The sequence below is a fragment of the Lynx rufus genome, unplaced genomic scaffold, assembly GCF_022079265.1.
Source record: "Lynx rufus isolate CCGP_SWC_20201006 ecotype Redwood Valley unplaced genomic scaffold, mLynRuf1.p SCAF_4, whole genome shotgun sequence".
In the NCBI taxonomy this organism is placed as follows: Eukaryota; Metazoa; Chordata; class Mammalia; order Carnivora; family Felidae; genus Lynx; species Lynx rufus.
The window spans coordinates 135,890,461-135,915,027 of record NW_025814856.1 but is presented as its reverse complement, the minus strand read 5'-3'; the positions used below and the strand labels follow the sequence as shown (position 1 = coordinate 135,915,027).

The following is a 24,567-nucleotide window of genomic DNA, read 5'->3' as shown; positions in this document are numbered from 1 at the left end:
TTAAGTCCATGTATTTGCTTGTTTCTACACTCTACACTCAATGAAATTTATCCCAAGACACTGCAAAAGAATCCTAGAGCTAGAAAGAATCTTAAAGAATATAAAACTATCACTGTACATGTACAGAAACTGAGGGCCTAAAGAAAAAGTATCACTGGGACACCAATGGCTCGGTTGCTTAAGCATCCGAATCTTGATTTCAGCTCAGGTCATGTGTCACAGTTTGTGAGATCAAGCCCTGAGTCAGGCTCTGCACTGACAGTGTGGAGCCTGCTTGGGATTCTCTCTCTCTCCCTCTCTCTTTCCTTACCCCCTCTCTCTCTCTCTCAAAATAAATAAAAAAACATTTTTAAAAATCTTTTTAAAATAAGTATCATTTACATTTCTTCATTAATGGCTGAGAGAAATGTCTCCAAAATAAGTAAGGACAACTAAAATGTCTGGGATATATCCTAAACTCAAAGCTGACATTAATTAGAAAATTATCCTTTCATGTGTTCATGAACTGGACCACCATGAATCACACGCATATGAACAATCACAGAATTTAAGTTTTTGTGTCAACCTCTGACCTGGATCTGAAGCTAAAAATTTAAGTAAGGCACATACCCACTAACATGTTTAATCAATTTAATCATTCCAATCCCAACCCACTGGGTACACCACAACCTGGAAATTCATTCATCCAATGAATGGTAAGGAACCACTCCTATGTGCAAGAAATTATACTGGAAAACAAAGAATTAGAATCACAAAACAATAATTCATGAAAGTAAAATCTGCCAACATGCCTCTCAGATAACAGCACTTCAGCTGAAAGGATCATCTGGCAGCAGGCAAGCTGGTCCTGAAGGATGAGTAGGATTTACAGATGGGGAGAACATTTTAGACAACAGGCACAGTAGGGGTAAAAGACCTACATTAACTGCAAGCAGCTTTGAGACCAGAAATCTAGAGTATTGATTACATTTAGAGCAACTATTTCCAATATGAAAATACTCAAAACTGAGTTATACCTAAATGATATTTATGTTTCATTTCAGCTCAGTAATACAAGAGTTTTGCATCTGTATTTACCACCTTAATTAACACCAAAAAAAAAAAAGTGTTATAATATAAACAAACTTAAGCCTAGGTCAGACTATTACATTTGTTTTCTAAAAGGAATTAAATAGGATTTCAAAAGCCTTTGAAAATTTGCTTTTCAGGAAACATAAAAAGAAATGGAAAATCACGTATGCTGCCTGGTGCAAAACTTGCAAAGGTGCCCTTTTTAAGAAACGATGTTAACATGCAAAGTGTTTTAAATTCAGCATCCAAAATTTCAGAACACAGAGTAGATGAGAAAGTGCTATCAACATTGCAGTATAAAGTTGTGCTACTTTTTAAAGACTAATCTATTCCACTGTTTCTCTTGAATAATACCCTACATGACTGCTCCTATCAACAATTAATTTTCTGCCCTTTTGGAAAAACCATTATTTTAATATATTAATTCACCTGAAAACTGACAAGCAATAACATAATTTGGGGTTTTTAAAAATCATGTTAAAAGTTCATTCTATTTTCAGTAAATCATAGAAAACTGTTTTAACATTCTCCTAGCCAACTCAAGGGCAGAGCATCAAAAAAAATCAATTATCAAAGCTAACCAATGTGTGCTATTTCTAATATGTTTGTATTCTCCCTTATCTTTCTTAAAATTCATTTTTCATTGCAAGATCTCATTGCCAATGTGATGTTTCCCCTATGTGGAATTCTCTGAACTTTATCCTTAAATGGCACAGGTAGGCTCAATGCAGTGAAGGTCAAGTCAACCCACATGGTAGTAGTAAGGAAGTAGAACAGTGGAACTCGGGCACACCATAAAAAGAACCTTAAAGGTATTTTTACTTGGAAAATCATACATGATAGAAGAGCAACAAAGGTATCATTGTTCATTAAAGTCTTTTTCTTTCATTGTTTTAAATTCCACATGATTCACAGCTGAATCTGACCTTGGAAGGACTACTTTCTGCATCCCCAACTCAGAACCACAGAATTCTCTTCATGCTCCAAAGTTCAGTCCAAGAAAAGCTCCCACTGCCTTGCCCTGCTTCACTTTGCATTACGGAAAGTTTTTCCCATGTGGTAAACTGCTAATTTTGCCTTAGTTTTACAAACTTGTATATCTTCCCCATGATAGCACCTGTCACAATGTCCTATGCATTGGAGGCATTCAAGACATTTTTTTAAAGAGCAACTCAGACAAAGCACATTCATCAAAAAACAGATCAAATGAGGTCAGAAATATTAAAGTTGTCATTGGTAATCAATCTATTAAGAACATGCCAAGCAGATATCCAAAACAACTCTGGAACATTTTTACCAGATTCCACAAAGTACAGAGTTGGGGCTGTGTCATGGAAGCCCTGGGCTCCTGGCTGCCTCACCAGTCTGCCCAACTGTGATGATGTCTTCACCATCCCTGAGGAAGGAGGCCTGTGCTACCCACAGCTCCCTAAAGGCAGCCCTAGACTCAGTGGCAACCGCAGGGATACTCGCATTCACCGCCACAGGAAGAGCAAGCACCAGGACTTAGGAACAGAAAAATGAGTCCCATTAGAATCCACTAGCTCTCCCTGCAAGGACAATGTCCCCATTTTCCTCATCTTCTCACAAAAATAGCAGAGACGTAGTTGTCTCTATATGCTTCTCCTTTTACCTTCTTTTATGACTGAAATGTGCATAAAACCACACTGAAAACAGAAGTCCAGCATCACTACAGAAAACAGCCTCAGGCTCCCTCCATCATATATCTGATGAGATCCAGCCCTGAAGGCCTGTACGTCTTCACATTTTCTACCGCTTACAAGCCCAAAAGAGCAACAACCCTTTACAAATTAACAAAGGTATTTGTAGACATGCCAGATTTACAGCTGCTGGGAGAAGATCTAACTACAGTATTTTCTCCCTTAAAAACTACATCGTTTCCCAATAGGTGCTCTGCTTCTTGCCTGTTCTGCACAGAGGATTGATAAATGGCACTTATGGGCACATGCACACAAATACACACACGGATGATTATTTAATCTACTTTTTTAAAAATGTGGTATACAAATGTGTGTTCCAAAACACAAATCTTAAAGTTGTATTAAATAGGAAATGTTCACATTTTTTTTAAATCCTGCAATAAATTTCTGGGAAGAAAAAAAATCAAATTTATCAAGAAATACAGAATTTCCTTACCACATATATTCAAATAACTTCTCAAAATTACAGGGCTTTGGGACTAGAGGTATCCTGGAGATATATTCGCCTAAAACAAGGAAGATGTATTGTGACAATCAGCAACTCTAAATGAAAAATAGCCAGAAAGCCATGGTCTTTGAGATGACTAAATCCAAAGGCTGAGCAAAAGTTATTAAAAATGGCAGGATGATTCTAGGGTGCAGGATCCTGTCTCCCAGGGTCACTATGAAACAAATGTAAGTATGAACATGAGTTCAAGTTACAGTTCAAAGTGCCTGAGGTTTAGAATTTAAAAGCACAAGTATCTAACAAAATGAGTAGATTATCTCAAACGTTCTAAAAACTGTTTTAGTGAAGTTAACAACACACAGGAAAATGCATTACCAGACCTGGACTCCAACAGTATGTAAATACATCCATTGCATACATATTCTGGGCTGTCAGGATTCTCCAAAGTACTGTGAAACGCAACTAAACTAACTAAATAATAAAAACCTATCTATCTTTAGTCCCACAACTATTTCCAGACTTCGAAAAGGACCGTAACCCTTCCTTCAAAATATATTTTGTGTTTCTGAATTGTCCCTGGAGTGTTTCTGTCGGTGTGGATTTTCTTTGTGGCTGTTTTTTAAGGATTCAGTCGGCTGGCTGCCAATTTATTAAGGTCCTGTTCTAATCACCTTCACTTACGACCGTGGGTATGAGACATGCGGGACTCACTTCCTTAGCATGCGGAGCTGGATCAAAGATTCGGGACAGGCTAGTTACCACAGCCTAAGGCAGGCGGGGAGAGGGTACAGAGAAGGGTAGAGGGCACTTAAAACCATCACGAATTCGATTTCCCGTCTCTCCTTGTCCCTCTGACATTCCGTTTGGTAACCCGACACGTCATCCATACCCCTAACAAGGTATCCCTCTCCCCTTCTAAGTCACAGCGACCCCGCCCCGCCCCGCCACGCCCGGGGCTCAAATTCGGACCCCCAAGGGCGCAGCCCGGACACTCGAGCCCCCGGGTCCCGGCTCGGCTCCTGCTGAGGGCCTTCAGAGCTGGGCACCCCTGGCAGCACCCCCACGGAGGCGCCCTCCGCCGGCCGAGTGCCGGCGCCTGGGGAGAGAAGCCCGGCGCGACTACACTTCGGGTGTTCGGCACCCTCGGCAGAGAGGCAGTGAGGAAAGGCACGGTCTAACTCTGAGGGGAACCTCGGGGTCCGCGCGCGGACACCCGAGGGGGCGTCCGCGGGAACGCCCTCGCTCCCGACTCCCATCCTCTCTGTCGCCTGCAGACGAGCACCCGGCAGGGCGGCCGGATCAGGTCGCGGTGCCGACGCCGCCTGCCGGGCCCGCCTCGCGGCGTGTGCGCTGCGCGGCTCCACCTCCGCGGGGCCGGAAAGGCCGCCGGCCGCCCCCTCACGCTCCTCGGACCCCGCCGCCGGGCCCGGCCACCTGAGGCGCCGCGTCCTCGGCGGGTGGCCGCGGGTGGCCGCGGGCGTCCGGTGCGCGGGCCCCGGCGCGTCCCCGAGCGCGCGCCCGGCCTCCCGCCCCCGCCAGCCGCGGCCCCGCGCGAGTTGCACTAACTTTCCGGGGCGGGGGAGGGGCGAGCGTCGCGGGCCCGACTGCCCCGGCCTTACCTGTGCTCAAGTTGTCGTTGATTTTCAAGGGCACACGCAGGATGTAGACCAGGAAGAGCACGATGAAGAACCACACGGTCCAGAGATAAGTCCAAGACCAAACTATGCAGGACTTGAGCTGCTCCAGAAAGCCCGTGCCCGCTTCAGCCATTTTTCAGCGCTGCTCTCTGCTGCCGCGGCTCTCGGTGTCTGCCGGGATGATTCACCGGCCCGGAGGCGCCGCTCGCGCCGCCGCCGCTGCCGCCGCCGCCGCCGCCGTGGCCCGGCGCCCCCGGAGCCCGCCCGCCGCCCGGGACGCGGGCGCGGCGGGAAATCGCGCGGGCCACGGACGCGCCTACCTTTCCTTTTCCAGCCTTATTGCTAACTCTCTGAAGGCCCCTACATGTGGCTTTCATGGAGGGATCACGTGGCCCCTGCCCCCTCACGTTCTGATGCCATTTATATTTATTGTGCTAATATTTAGAAAGACAGGCCAACTGGGGCGCGGAGGGGAACTCTTAATAATGATAACTCACATATGTTGAGGGTTTACTATATGACAGGCACTGTTCCAAGCTCTGTAGGATCTCATTTAACCCCTTCAACAGTCCCCATTCTGTAGACAGGGAAACCGAGGCACAAAGCGATCTAGTAGTTTACCCTAAACTCGAGCCAAATTAAGTTGCAGTGTGATGAATGCCACACATCGACCCATAGAGGTCTTAAACTCTACACTCCACTCCTTGTTTTCAAAATTCAGACTCAGAGGGATGAATAAACTCAGGGCAGTTGGGAAAAGATAGATGTGCTCCCGTCACTGGTTAGTAGGCTGGAAAATAAATCACGCTGTTAAGCAAGATTTCCGTTGCACACGCTATTTACCTTTGTTTTGTCTTCCTTGGAGCAGCACAGGGGTTTTCCAAAGAAATCTTAACAAGAAGAATGTTTATCCTCTAATTTGCGGGGGGGGGATTCACAGTTCAAACAACTCTCAGCCTGTTTTTAATATAAACAATTTTCTGGGATAATTTTGGCTTATTCTAAATGGGCTAGTTTGAGCAAGATTATTATAAATGTTTTTGTCTGGACTGAATAAAATGTTGCCTTTACCAAATGAAAGTTGAAAGTCTATTTCTGTCCATAAATAATTTCAGTTTCTGTGCATTAGATAGTAATAGAGTAATTGCAGGTTATCCAATCTACAGCCAAGACATGTTTAGAATTCTGAGTATTCAGCAGAATATTTTATGATAAATTTTGCTTTGCCTAGTTGTAGTTTTCTCTATAATAAAACAAGCTTCTTTAACTTCTTGCATACAGGATGTATTTATGGCATAATACATAATACATAATAGAACTACTCTCACATTTTCACTAATTCCAGTAGAAATAAGCAACATGAGTACATGAACCACCTATTTTATGTTATGAGAAGTAACCACCAGATTCTCTACAGAATTGCCTACTTGCTTTAAATGAGCGTCCTGGGGCCTTGCTTTTTGCTGTCAGTGAACCTCAAGGAAAGGATATAAATATGACTCAGATGAGCCACAGTTTTCTGATTATCTACTAGGCACTCCTGAAGGATCAGCCTGTCTTACTCATTATTGCCTCTCCCTAGTGTTCAGCCAGGAATGGGGGTTGGAATTGGAGACATGTCTTTGTGCTTGGACACAAGAGTAAGAGAGCACGATCCCTTGGGAAGTGTGGCTGCTTCAGTGTGGCTGAAATGCAGGCTCTCCATGGAACGGTGTCGAGAGAGAAAGTTGAAGAAGATCTGATTTTGCAGAGCCTTGTAGAAACACAAAGGTGTTTACTGTCATTTGGCATCACACACACACACACACAAATCCAAATGATCAATTCAGAGATGTATGTAGGTGGACATTAAAGAACTATTTAAGAAAGCAGAATTGACAGGCCTTGGTGACTGGTAGGATAGGCAGGATAACAATAAAAGGTAAAGGGTGGCTCTTTTGAGCAGAACCATTCATGAAATAACAACAACCCAGATGTGTCTAGCCTCCTCTTGACTATCTCCCAGTGGAATGGCTCACAGTCACCCCAAGCTTATCACATCCAAACTCACCTCCAACTGCTCCTCCTTCTAGAGTTTTGTCAGAGAATGAGCACCACCCTTCCAGCTCCCCAATTCAGAAATTTGAGGATCACCCCCAACCCCAGAAGGCACGGGAGTCCCTCTCACCTCCTTTCCTCTCCACATTTAATTGGGCATCAAGGGCTCTCCCCGATCTGTCACTTCTCTCTATTCCTCCGCAATAGCCTTTAGTGTCATAATCTGATCATCCCTCACAGAGAAAAATGTGTGGGCTTCCTGCCACTGGTTTCTCCACAAGCAACACTAGCACCACCATCACAACCACCATGGCTATGCCTCATCCCAGCTCATTCCGCCTTCTTCCACACTTCTCAGCCAGAGTTACCTTTAAAAGTACAATTCTGAAAACTCATTCCCTGCTTAAAATCCTTCACGGCCCTATCTACTCCACTCCTACTCCTACTCCACTCCTACTCCTACTCCAATGCCCACCTCAAGGATAAAATCTAAATGGCACTCAAGGTTTGCAGGGCATTCCTCCCAACCTACACAGTCTCATCTCCCATCCTGGGCACACACTCTTCATACCACCAAAGTTTTGGCATACATGCTCTTCTCTTTCATGCCTTTCAACCTCCTGCTCCACAGGACCTGCCTGTAGTATACTTTTCTGTGATGTTCTTGCCACCAACCTTCTTTCCTGCCCAAACTGCCCGATGACAGCTTATTTAGAGATGCACTTAAAATATCACCTCCTTTGTGACACCAGCTCCCTCCTGCCTCCTAGAGTTCACTGTCTCTTCCCTGAGATACAACACCAGGAAGCTTACGGTAGGCTGTTAAAGCATAGGATTGGAGCCAGACAATGATGGGCTCTATTCTTGGTCCTGCTATTCACTACCTGGGTGCTCTTTACAGGTCACTGAGTTTCCCTGAGCCAGTTTAGTTCCATCATCTGTTCAATGGATTACACTTGTACCTATTACATGGGGCTTTTGGAAAGGTTTGATGAGATGACTACTGAAAATGCTTAGCACAATGCCTAGTTAGTATCTTTCCTCTCTAGTAATAAATTGAGGCCTCTAGTATTAGGTAATATGTTATTATTGTTTATTTTAGTCCTCTTACCTCCTAATACAAATAGTGCTAATGTTTGGCACATAGTACATGGTCAGTAAATGCTTATGAGTGTTGTATAAAGGAATGAAAATCAATCATATGAAAAGAAATTTCAAATCTTATATTTTATAAAGCCACCTGGGTAGCTCAGTCAGTTGAGCAGCCGACTCTTGATGTCGGCTGGGGTCATGATGCTGGTGTTGCGGTATCGAGCCCCACCTCCCTCAGGCTCTGTGCCACTCATGAAGCCTGCTTCAGATTCTCCCTCTGTCCCACTCCCCCACTCACACCCTTTCTCTCTCTCTCTAAAATAAAAAAAAAAAGTTAGAATAGTAAATTTAAAAAAAAGAATACTAATCTTAGATTTAATTCAGGGGCAAAACTTAAGATTTGGTCTTCCACCAGGTGTAACTACCCATAGTTGTATGATAGGAGTTAAATGACCATTAATTTCTGGGGATTATGTAAAAACAACACACTCCTAAATTCCTCATAAATCAGTTTATACGTTTGGTTAAAATGTGTATCTTAGTCTGATAAAATATCTGAGCTGAATAAGAAAAAAGTTCTTTAAAATCATTTCTCTATTGTCTTTTGTTTGTAAGTGGTGTTTACAAGTGTATATGCATATATTGGCTGTTATAGTCTTTAGGTTTATACTTTTTTATAAGTTTAAGAATCTATTTTTGTAAGTGATTTTCAGAGTTCATCTGGGATTACAATGCAAGAAATAACTGTTCTTGATCCAGCAATCCCACTTCAGGGTATTTATTTGAAGAAAGTGAAAACACCAATCCAAAGAAACACAAACACAAAGAAATACAAGAAAAATACAATTGTTCATTGCAGCATTATTTACAATGGTCAAGATATGGAAGCAACCTAAGTGTCCATCTATAGATGAATGGATCAAAAAGATGTTCATATATATAATCCATATATATATGTATATATCCATGTATACAATGGATATTATTCAGCCATAAAAAAGAATGAAATCTTGCCATTTGCAACAACATGGATGGACTTAGAGGGTATTATGCTAAGTGAAATAATTCATCAAAAAAAGACAAATACCTAATGATTTCACTCATATGTGGAATCTAAAAAACAAAATAACTGAACAAACAAAACAGAAAGAGACTCATAAATATAGGAAACAACCTGTTGGTTATCAGAGGGGGAGGGGTTGGAGGTAGATGAAATAGGTGAACAGGTCCAAGAGGTACAAACCTCCAGTTATAAAATAAATAAATCATTGGGATGTAATGTACAGCATAGGGAATATAGTCAATAATAGCATAATAACTTTGGTGACAGAGGATAACTAGACTTAGTATGGGATCATTTCATAATGTATAAAAATGCTGAATCATTATGATGTACACTTGAAACTAATAGGATATTGTATGTCAATATACCTCAGAAATAAACACAAAACAATAAAACCGTTAAAACTTTTTTTAAAAAGAAATAACTGTTCTGACTCCGGTTTCTGGTTAAAATAAACAAAAAACTCACCCATGTTCATTGGTTGAATTTATGAATTAGTCAATACCCTATATTCATGAATAACACCCTAACTGGTTACCCTTATTCAGTGACTTCTTTAGAACTGAATAAGTGCAACTCCAATCTAGTTTAGTGTTGAAAACCAGTAGGGCAGACAAATAGGCTTGGAAGGGAATTTGCCATTTCTAACTTCTTCAAGACAACATACTCTCTCATAGAGATATCGAAAGGATGGAATTTTAACTATCCATATATAGTTGGAAACATGAGTTAGATATCAAAAGACTTAGGGAGAATGACCCCAAGATGTAATATTGTATGTATAAAGAAGAATACATGCACACACATTGTCATCTTACAGTGAAAGATTGACAAATGACTAGGTTTAGAAATTGTATGATTGAGTATAATCATACTTACTTTTGTTCCCCTATTCCTTAAAAAATATATCTTAGTTTCTATATAAAGCCTTTCACAGACATGTCAATATTTAGTGGCATCCCTAATCTGTTTTAAAAAAGCAATATTATTTTAAAAAGACAAGGTTTCTTGATACAGAGAATAATCCTGATAGCAAGAATGCAAAATAGAATGATCAGGGCCTTGTAAAAAGAATCTGTTCTCTCTCTCTCTCTCTCTCTCTCTCTCTCTCTCTCTCACACACACACACACACACACACAAATAAATAAATAAATAAACTTAAAAAAAAAAAAGGATCTGAAGGCAACCTAACCCTATCTTCACCCTAAAATCCTGCTCTAGCCAGTGGAGACAGTACTTCATTTTCAAAGAAAAAATAATATTCCTTTGGAAATTTTTACAGTCTTCTTTACACTGCTGAAATACACTCAGGAGAGAAAACTAGAAGATGAGTGAGATTAAAAAGAAAAAATCTGAGAGATAGCAGAGAGATCACATATATTCAAAAAAACAAGACCAGAAATATATATTTTAAGAAACCTTCTAAAGTTCTTTCTGATCCTTTGTTTCCTAGGCTAACCAATCATGTGAGGTAACAGTATTACTCTCTTTATTTATTCTATTTATTCCTTACTATTATAATCAATATCTTTACTCTTGGGAAGATAGTCTAAGATGGGCTGGTTTTTCAGTTATAGGTTAAATAGTGTAGAAATGATAATAGTATACTTTCTTTTCATTCTTGATACTCAAACTAAAATTTAAAAAAATAGCACTTTTAATCAAACTAAAAATCCATTGTCCAAAATTTACTGTGTGTGTAAAACACCATCAGTTATCCCAATTTTATTATTTAATTTTAAAACTGCGCATTTTTGGCCCATGACTGGCTAGAATTTCAGGATCCAGAGTCACATCTAGACACCTCTTTGCTAAAAATTATAAGATTTCAATAATACCCAACACTAGTAATAACCATCATATAAAATAGTTCTGAGTACAAAAATAGTATGCTGTCTACTTACTTGCTATGTGCATAGCATGTTCTTCTGTGATTTTGGCTTCATATTTCAAGTTCATGCACACAAACCTCCAAAGCACCTGACAAATTTAGACATATTAATTAAACAAAGAATCTGTTGCATTGAAAAAAAAATCCGGAAATCAGGTTACACTCATGTTATAGAATTATTGGTAGAATTAAGAAAAATCTGAGAGTCATTATATAAGCTTAGTTTTTTCTTTGTTACTGATACAGAGCATTTATTCTCAAATGTCTGAGAATTTGACAATCGAAATGACTGAGAATTAACCATGATGTATTCACTTACATTTTATTGGTTACATTCCATTTTGTTCCCATTTCTAATGTGCAAGACTATACTTAGGCATGCAAATTAAAGTGGAAATTTCACTATCATCTGGTATATTTGGCCCATGTAGAAACTTAATCTAAAAAATGGAAAGAAAAAAAAATCAGATTGTTTTCATCTTAAAGTACATTTCAGGCTAGTGTTAAGTAATGTGCTTGCCCACTCCAGCCAAATTAATTGTATATCTAATATCAATTCTAATTCCTCTTCTTTATTTTGCCTTGCAAAAATCATTCCAAATTTCCCTTTTATTTTGCATTTCAATGCTATTGCACAGCTGCTAAATTTGGCACCTTATGCACATTTAACTATAATGGGTCTTATCTCCTTGTTAATAATGACAGTGAATATGGATTATAATTGAAGCTGTGGCTTCCCTTGAGTCTTTCCTGACTCTAAATTATCTTTATAGTACTATTTTTACAGTACATTTTTTTCCTTTGATCAAAGTTCGTCATTCTACCTGAGAGCTAAAGATGTCCACATACTCAATCAAGCCAATTTGAATTAACTTGTCAAGTCTGATTGAATAAACTGTAGCAAATAACATGCTATGGCCTAGATTTAATTATCTGCTCTTCTATTTCTTATATGCATTGCATATTTATACACACTTTTATTCCAAAAAAGACACTTAACTTGGACTCCCATATTTAGACATATTTGTCAATGTGTCTAACATATCACTTTATAGATTTGTTCATTGGTCCATGTCTTTTTATTAGATCCCCTCCTGGGTCTGGCACAGGCCTTGTATGCTGAATTGAAATGAAATCACGATGTTAAATCGTTATTTAACACGAATAAGGGAGATAGGGTTGTTTGATTTTTTTTTTTACCTCTCATAAAGTTGATTTTCTCAATTTATAAAACTGAAGACCTATGTGTTTTGCATTACAAGAAAGGAACAATGCATGTAAATGACAGGGGAAAATATTTCAGTTTGAGGAGGCAGCCTCTAACAGACCCATTAACTAGCTTTCCATCACAGAGATTCGGCTGACCACTAGCCTCATCTGGAAACTGGAAATAGCAATAGCCTATGTTTGTCATGTAGGAGGGGGGCCTTACAGAAGGTGGGAGGTTGCATGAGGTTTTCTGGGACTTTCCCAGTTTGAAAACTGCAAGTCCCATATCCCGGGAACCCCCTCAGTCCCAGTTGGGCTAAATGACTTCTAACTTTTCTTTCATTTCCTCAGACTTTAAGATACAGGGCTTCTCCCAGGCAAACTGGGAGGTAGGATGCAGTTTGTTTTCCACACTTCCTAGTGGGACTTCTCTCTTCCTCAGCTGTCTAGGGCCTTTACTTCCTCCCCTTGTCTACTCTCAAAATCTGCTCTCGCAACTATCAATTTATTTGTGCATAAACAAAATTTATGTCAGCTCAAAAAGCTACTCTTCCTAGTGCTATTGACACATACCAGATAGCAAAGCCATTAAAGAAAATAATGTTCTCAAGTGTTTTAAGACATCAGTAAATCTCGGGTGTCAGGGGGCCCTTACTCTACCTTACCATGCTAAGTGTAATTCAATAATACAAGGCAAGAATAGATAGATGAATATATTATATACCTGCAATCAAACAAATCATAGCTAAGAGCATGTAACCATTAAAAAAACAGACAAGCTAAAAAACCTATACTGTTTCTTTTATAACTAATTTACTATTTACTCACCTATTTTATTGTTTATGAGGACTCTAGAAAACAAATGATAGCCATTGGCAAAGGTTTAACAACAATGTATGGGAAAGAAATTTAACTTTGAGAAAACTATTCTTTTTCCCAAAACTTAAGATTGCCATTTAAAAAAATTTTTTAATGTTTATTTTTGACAGAGAGAGAGAGAGACAGACTGTGAGAGGTGGAGGGGCAGAGAGAGAGAGAGACACAGAATCCGAAGCAGTCTCCAGCTTAAGTAGGTGTGTGAGCTATCAGCACACACAGTCTGAGCTATCAGCACAGAGCCTGACTGGGCTTGGACCCACAAACCAGGAGATCATGACCTGAGCCAAAGTTAGACGCTCAACCAATTGAGCCACCCAAGTGCCCCAAGATAGCCATTTTAATCTAGTTCATATAAAGGTCTGAGTTCCAAGAAATTATAGATGGAGAAAATGGAGGTAAGCAAATGAAACTGCAAATTCATATACTAATCAGCTGCAGTGGGATTTGAATCATGAGGTAGTAGAAACAATCTGGAATTTAGTAAATGAATATGTAGGCTTAGAGAAAGGTCTTCTTACTTTGGCTGGCAGAAACACACACACACACACACACACACACACACTTAAACTCATTCCCAAGGTGTGTATATCTATTTATTTATACATTAAATTTATACATTAATATGTTCCACAATACCAATATACTACGTACACAATAAAAATAAATATTAGGCATTTCAAAGGCGAGTTGAATATAAAAGTTTTAGCATTTCCTGCCTAAACCCTAAAAGATTATCTATGTATTTCTGGACTGACTGTACCCCCTTTATTTTTTTTTATTTGTTTTTTATGTTTGTTTATTTTTGAGAAAGAGAGAGAGGCAGTGTGGGCAGGGAGGGGCAGAGAGAGAGGGAGACACAGAATCCGAAGCAGGATCCAGGCTCTGAGCTGTCAGCACAGAGCCCAACCCCGGGCTGGAACTCACCAACTGTGAGATCGATCATGACCTGAGCTGAAGTCAGAGGCTCAACCCACCGAGCCACCCAGGCGCTCCTCTGTACCTGCCTTTAAAGATCAGTGGTTTGGGGGCGCCTGGGTGGCGCAGTCGGTTAAGCGTCCGACTTCAGCCAGGTCACGATCTCGCAGTTGGGGAGTTCGAGCCCCGCGTCAGGCTCTGGGCTGATGGCTCGGAGCCTGGAGCCTGTTTCAGATTCTGTGTCTCCCTCTCTCTCTGCCCCTCCTCCGTTCATGCTCTGTCTCTCTCTGTTCCAAAAATAAATAAACGTTGAAAAAAAAAATGAGTTTTTATTTATGGAACTAGTGGCCATCAAGATATGAAATTGGCTAAAATAATTTGAGGATACACTACCCAGGATGTCAAAAAAAAAAAAAAAAAAGAAGGTGAAAAAGAGTGCAAAAAGCCTGATTCCTAAACAGTTCTGGGACCAGTTAATAACTGGGAGTTTTCTGGTTACCTCATGTCAACTGTATACTTCAATAACTATATGGTTAATTGAATCCTGTTTCTTTCAGGTATATTTTTCATATAAAGGTGGTAGAGCACCTAAAATTTCAGAAAGTAAGGACTTCATCCAACTTACAGAACAAATCGTATACTCTTTTAATGTCTGTTTCTAATAAATGCCTGAATGCATGTCAGAATTTGGCCTGACACTTGCTTTCATTTTAAGATACTACCTGGTAGCTAGGATGTTGAGGCTATATGGAGGAGAGAGGAGGAGGCCTATAGCTATATATAAATAGTCATAGCTATTGATATTAACCCCCCAAAAAGAAAAGCAGTGCTTGCATATGATCAAATTGGCTTTGTTCAGTTTGTAACTTGAGCCAAAACAATCCTAATATTTAAAAAATGAAGAAAATTGGATAAAAATAGTGAAGAACCATAACCTGTACACCTTCTGTTAGTTGACTTTTTAGTATATTTGCCCCCTATCTCTTTTTCCATACACAATTTTTTACATCGTTTTAATCATTCTCTAAGTTCATTTTTTCAGCCTGCTCTTACATATTATTTTAAAAGACTTGTCCAGGTTAGTATACAGTCTTCAAAAGCACCGTATCTAATGATTGCATGATATTCCGAACAACATAGAATTTTTAAACGATTCCACAATTACACTTACTAAGTTTTTGCTAGCTTAAGTAATTCCATAATGAATATCATTCCATTCCTAGCTTTTTATTTTTAAATGTAGGGTTATTTTATTGGGATAGATATGCCCAAGTGGATTCGATGGTCAAAGTCAAGAACATTTACAAATTCCTTAACATATGCTCCCTCTTTGTTCTTCAAAAGTAATCCTTGAAAACACCACTCATCCTGACTATATAACAAAAACCACAACTCAACGTTATTTCATAGTTGAAAATTATTGTGCAACATGCATTGTGAGTTTTACCCTGTGATTAAGCTAAATCAGCTCTGTGGCACATGTAGTCCTGCTGATCAGATTGGTAGTTGCCTACTTTTCATTGTAATTAATTCCCTTTTCCATTCATTTACTCAAAGCTTTGTAATAGGCATTTTGGGCAAAAAATGGAGAAATCTGTGTGCTTGATAAGAAGGAAGTATCTATCCTGGGGCACCTGGATGGCTGAGTCGGTTGAGTGTCCAACTTCGGCTCAGGTCATGGTCTTGTGGTTTGTGGGTTCAAGCCCTACGTCGGGCTCTGTGCTGACAGCTCAAAGCCTGGAGCCTGCTTCAGATTCTGTGTCTCCCTCTCTCTCTCTGCCCCTCCTCCGCTCGTGTTCTGTCCCCCTCTCTCTCAAAAATGAATAAACTTAAAAAAGACTAAAAGAAAAAAAGAGGAAAGTTTCCATCCTAAGTCTCTCATAAACCATAATAGACAATAATTTAATCCCCAGAGAACAACAGCCATCATCTATCAATCTATTAGAAAAATTCCAGGATTTGCAAACTTAAATCGCTCTCCACCTCAGGCAACAATTAACTCTATATCATCAAAATGACATATCCTCCCCCTTAGAAATTATATTTTACTGTCAAGAGTCTTCATCTATTGTTTGGCTCGGAAAGATTCTGTGAAAATTTGCTCTGAGGAGCCACCCTTCACAGAAACAAGTTTTTCTGGTTAAACCCTATCTGTCTTAATTTTCTAGGACTGCCGTCACGAGTGACCACGCACTTGGTGGATTACGACAGCACAGATTTATTCTCTCAGAGTTCTGGAGGCCAGAGTGAAATGAAGATGACATAGGGCTGTGCTCCCTTGGGAGGCTCTAGGGGAGAATCGGCCTTGCCTCTTCCAGTCTGGTGCCTCATCCTGGGTTTGTGGTAGCTCACCTCCACTCTCTGCTTCTCTGCTGTGTCCCCTCCTCATTTGTCTGCCAACCACCCCCCCTGCATTTCTCTTATAAAGATACTTGTCATTGGATTTAGGGCCTGCTCGGATAATCCAGGATGATCTCATTTCAAGATCCTTAACCTAATTACATCTGCGAAGACTGTTTTCCAAATAAATTAATATCACAGGTCCCAGGGATTGAATGTGGACATATCTCTCCGGGGGAGGGGGGGCACCATTCAACCCACTATACCATCCAACCTCCATTTAATGAGCAATACATCACATTCACCTTGTAGATTCTTATTCTCTCTTTCTGAACCATGAACAACAACCTCAAAATGTGGAATCTGTTTATAATAGATATTATTGGTTTAGTCTATGGCTGCTAAAGAAATTAGGTTATTATAACCAAAAAGCAGTTTAGATTTTTTTCTTTGGTTCTTTAAAAAGGTCTTCAGATCTTCAGCAACTGTACCTAGTGCATTTCAAATTAACAGAGAAATATGATGCAATACTATTTACTGTTTATTTTCATTCTATTAATCCTGATATCTCCTTTGAGATTTCTTTTGAAGTATAACTGAGAACTTAAGACTTCAAAAACTTTTTTCTTATCTTAAATATAACTTTCCTTGTGATATTATTTACTTAAGTTAGGAAAACTTTCTTTGTGATAGTACTTAAGTTGCAAAGAAATATGTATTTTTCGGTATGTGTATAAAATTTGAGAATTTTTAAACATCTTATGCATATTTTCATTTTTTTCTTTAAAAATTTTTTTTAACATTTATTCATTTTTGAGAGACAGAGAGAGACAGAGCGCAGGTGGGGGTGGGGCAGAGAGGGAGACACAGAATCCGAAGCAGGTTCTGAGCTCTGAGCTGTCAACACATGGCCTGACGTGGGGCTCGAACTCACGAACCATGAGATCATGAACTGAGCTGAGCTGAAGTTGAATGCTCAACCGACTGAGCCACCCACGTGTGCCTCATTTTTTTCTTTATAGATGAACAAAATAAAACACATTTGAGGTAATTACACATGATCGACTTTGAAATAAAATTGAGAATATCTCACTTTAAAATGCTGCCTTTGGTTTTTATCTCATGTGAAAGGTCCAGGAATTGTTTAAGTAGAACTCTGAAGTTATCCACTGTGTGATTTTGGACATGATACTTTACTTTTCCAAATCTCCATTTCTTCATCTGTCCAGTTTGAATAATGCGACACTCACAGGATTAAGTGAGTTTCCCTATGTAAAGCTTCTAGCAGTGGGTGAATGTTTGTTTTTCTCTTCCTTTCTGAAGAGCTGGTTAAATTGGTCATTATTAGTTGACTAATACCTTTCTGTAATAGCTTCTTCCTGCTATTTTTCATATTTTCACGGTTTCAAATTGTGATTTTGCCAAGGGCACCAGTAATGCAATTTAGGCTAAGGATAAACAGCAGAGGGCGCCTCAGCGGCTCAGTGGGTTGTCTGACTCTTGATTTCAGTCATGATCCCAGGGTGGTGGGATTGAGCCCCAAGTCTGGCTCTGCACTGAGTGTGGAGCCTGCTTGGGATTCTCTCTCTCTCTCTCTGTCCCTCTCTCCCACTTGTGCTCTCTCTCTAAAATAAAAAATAAATAAAAAGGATAAATAGCCCACCCAGTAAGCAAATAGGGGTGTCCACTGGCTCAGAGCAGATGCTTGCCAGAAAACAGTCTTTCCAGAAGCGATTCCTCTCATCCATGCAAAGCCATCTCTCAGCAAGATAGCTCTTTCTTCCCTCCAATCACTCATCAGGAAAGCAAACAGGAACTAAGCGATCTCATCTGCAAAGACCAATTCATTGTATATTAGACTATAATGCATTACATAATCTTAAAAGATTAATAATTAGGATGCTGTCATAAAGGGATTATATTCTAAGTCTAATAGGAAAAATAACACAGGTATAAAAATAACTATAAAAGTATTAGAATAGTATATTTTTCTCCTCTCAGTCTTTATGTTATTGATGTCATATATTTTACTTTATACATGTTATAAGTCTGCTATAACCCTTTACACTACATTGATATTAGTTTTGTTTACACAGTCAGTTATCTTTTAAAGAGATTTAAATAATAAGACAGAACACATTGATCAGTGTAGATACCCTTTCTGGTGCCCTTTGTACCTTTGTGTAGATCTATATTTTCAATGGTATCATTTTCCTTCTGCCTGAAAAAAGTCCTTTGACATTTCTTGTAGTGCAGGCTTGCTGGTAATGAATTCCTTCAGCTTTTTATGTCTGAAAAAAATTCTTTTTTTTTTTTACTTTCTATAATTTATTTATTTTTTATAATTTACATCCAAGTTAGTTAGCACATGGTGCAACAATGATTTCAAAAGTAGATTCCTTAAGCCCCTTACCCATTTAGCCCATCCCCCTCCCACAGCCCCTCCAGCAACCCTCTGTTTGTTCTTTATATTTAAGTCTCTTATGTTTTGTCCCCATCCCTGTTTTTATATTATTTTTGCTTCCCTTCCCTTATGTTCACCTGTTTTGTATCTTAAAGTCCTCATATGAGTGAAGTCATATGACATTTGTCTTTCTCTGACTAATTTCCCTTAGCATAATACCCTCCAGTTCCATCCACGTAGTTGCAAATGGCAAGATTTCATTCTTTTTAATTGCCGCGTGATACTCTGTTGTATATATATACCACATCTTCTTTATCCATTCATCCATTGATGGATATTTGGGCTCTTTCCATACTTTGGCTATTGTTGATAGTGCTGCTATAAACTTTGGGGTGCATGTGCCCCTTTGAAACAGCACACCTGTATCCCGTGAGTAAATGCCTAGTAGTGAAATTGCTGGGTTGTAGGGTAGTTCTATTTTTAGTTTTTTGGGGAACCTCCATACTGTTTTCCAGAGTGGCTGCACCAGCTTGCATTCCCAGAAAAAATTCTTATTTCATCTTCATTTTTGAAAGATGTTTGCACGGGATATAGGATTTTAGGTTGCTGGATTTTTCTTTCGGTGTTTTATTGATGTTTCTCTGCTGACTTCTCATGTCATTTCCAACAAGAAATCTGAAGTCATCCTTATCTTGGTTTAACATTGTTTACGGTTAACATTAAACATTAACACTTAACCTTGTTTTTGTTTTTTTTTTTCCTTCAGCTGCTTTTCAGACTTTCTCTTTCTCTCTGGTTTTGAACGATTTGGTTATGATCTGTCTTGGTATGATTTTCTTCATGTCTCTTGGGCTTGGGGTTCATTGAGATACTTGACACCAATGGTTTATTGTTTTCATCAAATTTGGAAAATATCTGATCATTATCTCCTCAGATATTGTTTCTGTTTCCCTCTCTCTTCCTTCCTTTGGCCACTTGAAGTTGTCCCATGGCCTAATGAGGAGGCACGTTAAATTTTTTCCACTTGAGTTCCAAGTGGAAACCTTTGGATATTTTCTATTGCTATATCTTCAAAACCACTGATCCTATCCAGTGTATTTTTCACTACAGACATTGTAATTTTCATCTCTAGAAATTTGATTTGGCTCTTTATCAAATCTTCCATGTCTTTAATTAATCTTTGCAGCATGTGGAATACAGTTATAACAATTGTTTTCAAGTCCTTCTTTGCTCTTCTAACATATGGGTCAGTTTCAGGTCTTCTTTATTGATTGATTTTAATCTTCATTATGGGTCACATTTTTCTGTTTCTCTGCATGCCTGGTAAGTTTTTATAGGATGTCAGAAACAATTTTACCTTATTAGGTGCTGGATATTTTTGCATTCTTGAGCTTTGTTCTTGGATACAGTTAAGCTACCCAAAAACAGTTTAATCCTCCTGGGTCTTGCTTTTGAGATTTGTTAAAAGGGATCATAGCTGTGCTTAGTTAAGGGCTAATTATTTCCTGCTACTGGGGAAAGGCTCTTCTGAGTAATCTACTCAATGTTCTGTGAATTGTGAGGTCTTCTAGTTTGGCTGAGGGGAACAGGTAATATTCTAGCCCCTGTGTCAGCACTGGGTACTTGTTTCTCTAACCCTTAGTTTAGGGTGGTCATCTGTCCAGCACTGAGTAGTTTACTGGTCAGTCCTCTGCTGAATATTGATGGGGGCACCTCTGCACATCTCCAGGATTCTGTCTGTGTAGCTCTGTCTTTCCCAGCGCTCTGTCTCATGAACTTGAGCGGCCTTGATCTCAGACTCTCAGCAATGTCTCATCAGTTTAGGATGTCTGTCAGGCTCTGCCTCAGTCTCCCCTCCATGTACTGTGGCCAGAAAACTCTCTGAAGACAGTAGGCTGGGATGATAGTAGGGTTCGTTTCGTTTGTTTCTCAACCCTTAGGGTCACTATCCTTCCCTGCCTGATGGCCTGGGTATTGAAAATTGTCCCATATGTTCTGTCCATTTTCTTGTTCAAGTGTGAGAGTGAATAGATTCACAGTCTATTAAAAGTCCTCAGCTCATGCCTGGGGAGGGGGGCTAACCGCCTGCATCTGTGTCTATGTCTGCATTTGCTTGTGCCCCAGCTCCTGGGAGCATTGCATCCAAGGACACCTCGACCTCCTCAACCTCCTTGACTTCCACAGTGGGGTCATCCGGGATGCCTGGGTCTGAAAAGCTAAGCCTGAGCCGTAGTGGCGTCCGAGTGCCTGGCAGCCACCCTCCTGTGCCACCCATGGTTCTGGAGGCACTGCAGGCTGGAGAACAGAGCCAGGGCACCTCGGTGGTGGCCATCAAGGTAATTAAAAAATAATACGTACATGTATACATACATACATGCATATCCCTAAAATAACTGTAATAAGATTTATAATAGGATGAGTGTTTTAAGAGAAATACAAATCAAGCATTTGAAGGATTCAAAAGAGAGAAACGAGTTTGCAGAAGGCTTTTCTGGAAGGGATAACTCTAGATTAGGGGAGGAGCCAATATGGCAGAGCAGCATGGAAGCTTTTTGTGTCTCTTGTCCCTGAAATGCATCTAGATCGACAACAAACCATCTTGCACACCTAGAAAATTGATCTAAGTTTGAACCACAGAACTTGGCAGGTATGCAGGGCAGAGAGGTGAACTGCGCTAGAGAGAAGCCAAGGAGATAGGGAGCTGTTTTTGCTTGTGGAAGGGATAGCCCTGGGGTCAGGCCTCTAGGTATGGGTAGAACTTGCATGTGCAGCAAGGGCATACAGGTAGAAGGAAGAGAATGAAGAGAAATGAAGAGAGGCAATTCAGCAAAGGGATAAGTATGGGTGAAAGTAAGTCCTACAGTATAGACAGTTTCGTGAAAATGTTTCCAGGAATAATTTTATGTATTTCATAACTTAGAAAGTATTCTTCTTTTATGGTTGGAATGATCTCTTCTTACGCTTTAAACAACGATCCTTTACAGATTGCTGACTCTACACCATGCAATCAAGCTGCCTGGGGCTCTAGTTTTTTCCTTCATTATGAAGGGTTTATTTAGTGCTGGTCAATGTTCCAGGAGCAGGGGCTATATTAGTGAACAAAACAAAGACCTCAGGCCTTGTGGAGCTTACATCTAGGACGGGTGGGCTGCAGAAGGCCGAAAGCAAATGGAGACAATAAACGATAATCATGAGGGGTGCCTGGGTGGCTCAGTCGGTTAAGCATCAGACTTTGGCTCAGGTCATGATCTCACGGCTCCTGAGTTGGAGCCTCGCATCAAGCTGTGTGCTGACAGCTCAGAGCCTGGAGCCTGCTTCAGATTCCCTCTCAGATATCCCTCTCTCACTCTGACTCTCCCCCGCTCATGCACTCTCTCTTTCTATCTCTCTCGAATAAATAAATATTAACAAAAATAAAAAAAAAACACAATAATCATGATACAGAGTCTTTCCACACACCTTAGTCATTAAAAAAACACAAATGCCCACATTTCTTTCATTCAACTCCATAAGGTTAATGGTTTAACTTGCTGGATGGCAAGCTTCTTGTACATATTCATAAGTGCCCTGGGGGGGTGGAGAGAGTTGCTTTTAAAAAGTACCTAATAAAAATAAACTACACTTGTAGGCCAAGGTTAGAATTCAAAAAGAGTTTCATGTTTACTGTCGATGAATAGGGCTTTATGAGTGAAAAAAAATAGGTTGTGCTAATTGGTAGGTACCCTATGGCTGAAAGAAGAGTGTAGTTCCGTCCTGTATCCTAAACTGTGCTGGCTTCTAACTTGGAAGTTGCTGAACATGTAGTAAGGAGAGACACATGTAGGCATTTTTTTTTCTTTATGAGCTAATGGAGGTGAATGTGCTCTGTAGACAGTTGAGAACTGTATGAAATTATAGTTTGACATGTTACAGTAAGGACCTGTTCAAGGTCATACAGAGAAAAAGCAGAAAAGCTGTATATTTGTTCACTCATTCACTTATTCATTCACTCATTCATCCAATAAACATTATCAACCCTCTCCAATGTCCCAGAACAAGGCATTCATTATCTAAAATAAAAACATAATATGCACAGTCAACTATAAGAGAAGGCATATTACTCTATGTTGCTTAAGAAGAATGTGCAAAAAGGTGGATTCTCTCTGGTGGTCCATTCTACAAATGGTTGTTGAGAACCCTTCTACAGTGGCCCCATTTTAGGAGCTGAGGATTCAGGTTTGTTTTCATTGTGTTCGGTTTATATAATAGCAAATCTAAATAACCAAACAGAGGGTTTCTTTTTCTCACATAAAAAGTGTGATCACAAAATGTCAGCTCTACTCCACACCTGCTGGCATGTCTCTTGCTCTCTAAATGCACGGTCTAAACTTCTTTCTTCTTTCCAGCTGCAAAGCTTGGAGCTGAAGCAGCCATTTTGTGGACATGAGAAGACCAAACAAACAATAAAAATACGACATGCTACAAACAGTGGAGGAAAAAAATGAGAAAAGAAAAGAAAAAGATGGAGTCCTTGATGACATCACTGAGTTGCTGAACTAACCCTGGAATCACCTACACCTGGACTTCTTAATTAGCAATAAATGTCTCTCTGGTATAAACCAGGGTTCTTCAAATATTTTTTTTTAAAAAACCAAATAGTGGGGCGCCTGGGGGCTCAGTCAGTTGAGCGTCCGACTTCGGCTCAGGTCATGATCTCGCGGTCTGTGAGTTCGAGCCCCGTGTTGGGCTCTGGGCTGACAGCTCAGAGCCTGGAGCCTGCTTCAGATTCTGTGTCTCCCTCTCTCTCTGCCCCTCCCCCACTCATGCTCTGTCTCTTGCTCTCTGTCAAAAATAAATAAACATTAAAAAAACAACAACAAATAGTAAATATCTTAGGCTTTCCAGGAAAAGACATAAACTAGAAGGTATTTTACAAATATATATGAAGAAAGAAAACAAATTTCCACAATTTTTTTGCAGACAAAATACAAAATATAATAAATGAAATAATAATAAATGAAATTCTTTTGGGGGGAGGTAGATAACATTTACTTAATTAGGGTTAAAATTAGTCTTCACTGGCATCCTTATAGAAAACATAATCTCACTGGCCTACAAAGCCTTCCCTCGCTTCTCTGAAACACAGTGAACTTCCTTCCCTAGAACTCACCAGAATGTGTTGTCCACATTTTTGCCACTTATATACTACCTTCACTGTGCTGGATCTTTTCATATGGGGAAGCAAGTTAAGAGCATAGGGTCTGGGTTAAGACTCCCTGGATTTGAATTCCAGCTGAATTATAACTAGGTGTTTGATATTTCACTACTTCCTTAAACCAAAAGGAAGCTTCAATTTCTTCATTTGTAAGATGACTAACAATACCTACTTCATAGGGTTGTTTTAACTAAATGAATTGTTTATAGCAGTGCATGGCATACTTTAAAGCATTTGATATGTGTATTATTTATCTTTTGATTTTTCCCAACCATTTAATAATGTCAAAAGTCTTCTTAGCTGTCCAGCTGTAGAAGAACAGGTGATAGTCTGAATCTGGCCCATGGGCCAGTTTGTGGATCCCTGTTTTGAGCCACTGTTAGGTGACTTGAGGCTGACAGCAAGACTGACTATACAAGAGTAAGGGACAGGACCCACCACATAGCATTGAACTCTCTTATTTACAGTTCTCTACCTCTACCACTGTGCCCTCAACAATATTCCCCTTTACACACACACACACGCACACACGCACACACACACACACACACACACACACACACGGTTTACAGGTCTTATTTAGTATCAAGGGTAGAAAGAAAATATGGTTCAGTCAATATTCTTTTAGTACATTTGTTGTTGTCTTACAACTCTCAGATCCAGGG

The 24,567-nt window shown here is 39.8% G+C and overlaps 1 protein-coding gene and 1 long non-coding RNA gene across 5 annotated transcripts in view; both read right to left on the bottom strand.

Moving 5' to 3' along the window:
* Positions 1–5,010, bottom strand: part of ST7 (suppression of tumorigenicity 7) — a 250,831-nt gene extending 245,821 nt beyond the window's left edge. For all 4 annotated transcript variants that reach the window (XM_047096971.1, XM_047096969.1, XM_047096970.1 and 1 more), the window contains exon 1: positions 4,860–5,010. In XM_047096971.1, coding sequence (XP_046952927.1) covers positions 4,860–5,010 — 151 coding nt within the window. The remainder of the gene's footprint in view (positions 1–4,859) is intronic.
* Positions 5,011–10,727: 5,717 nt separating this feature from the next.
* Positions 10,728–18,084, bottom strand: LOC124524873 (uncharacterized). The gene is made up of 3 exons (XR_006965331.1): positions 17,968–18,084; positions 11,281–11,401; positions 10,728–11,050 (listed from the first exon to the last, which is right to left on the bottom strand). It is a non-coding gene; the product is annotated as an uncharacterized LOC124524873 (long non-coding RNA).
* Positions 18,085–24,567: the final 6,483 nt, after the last annotated feature.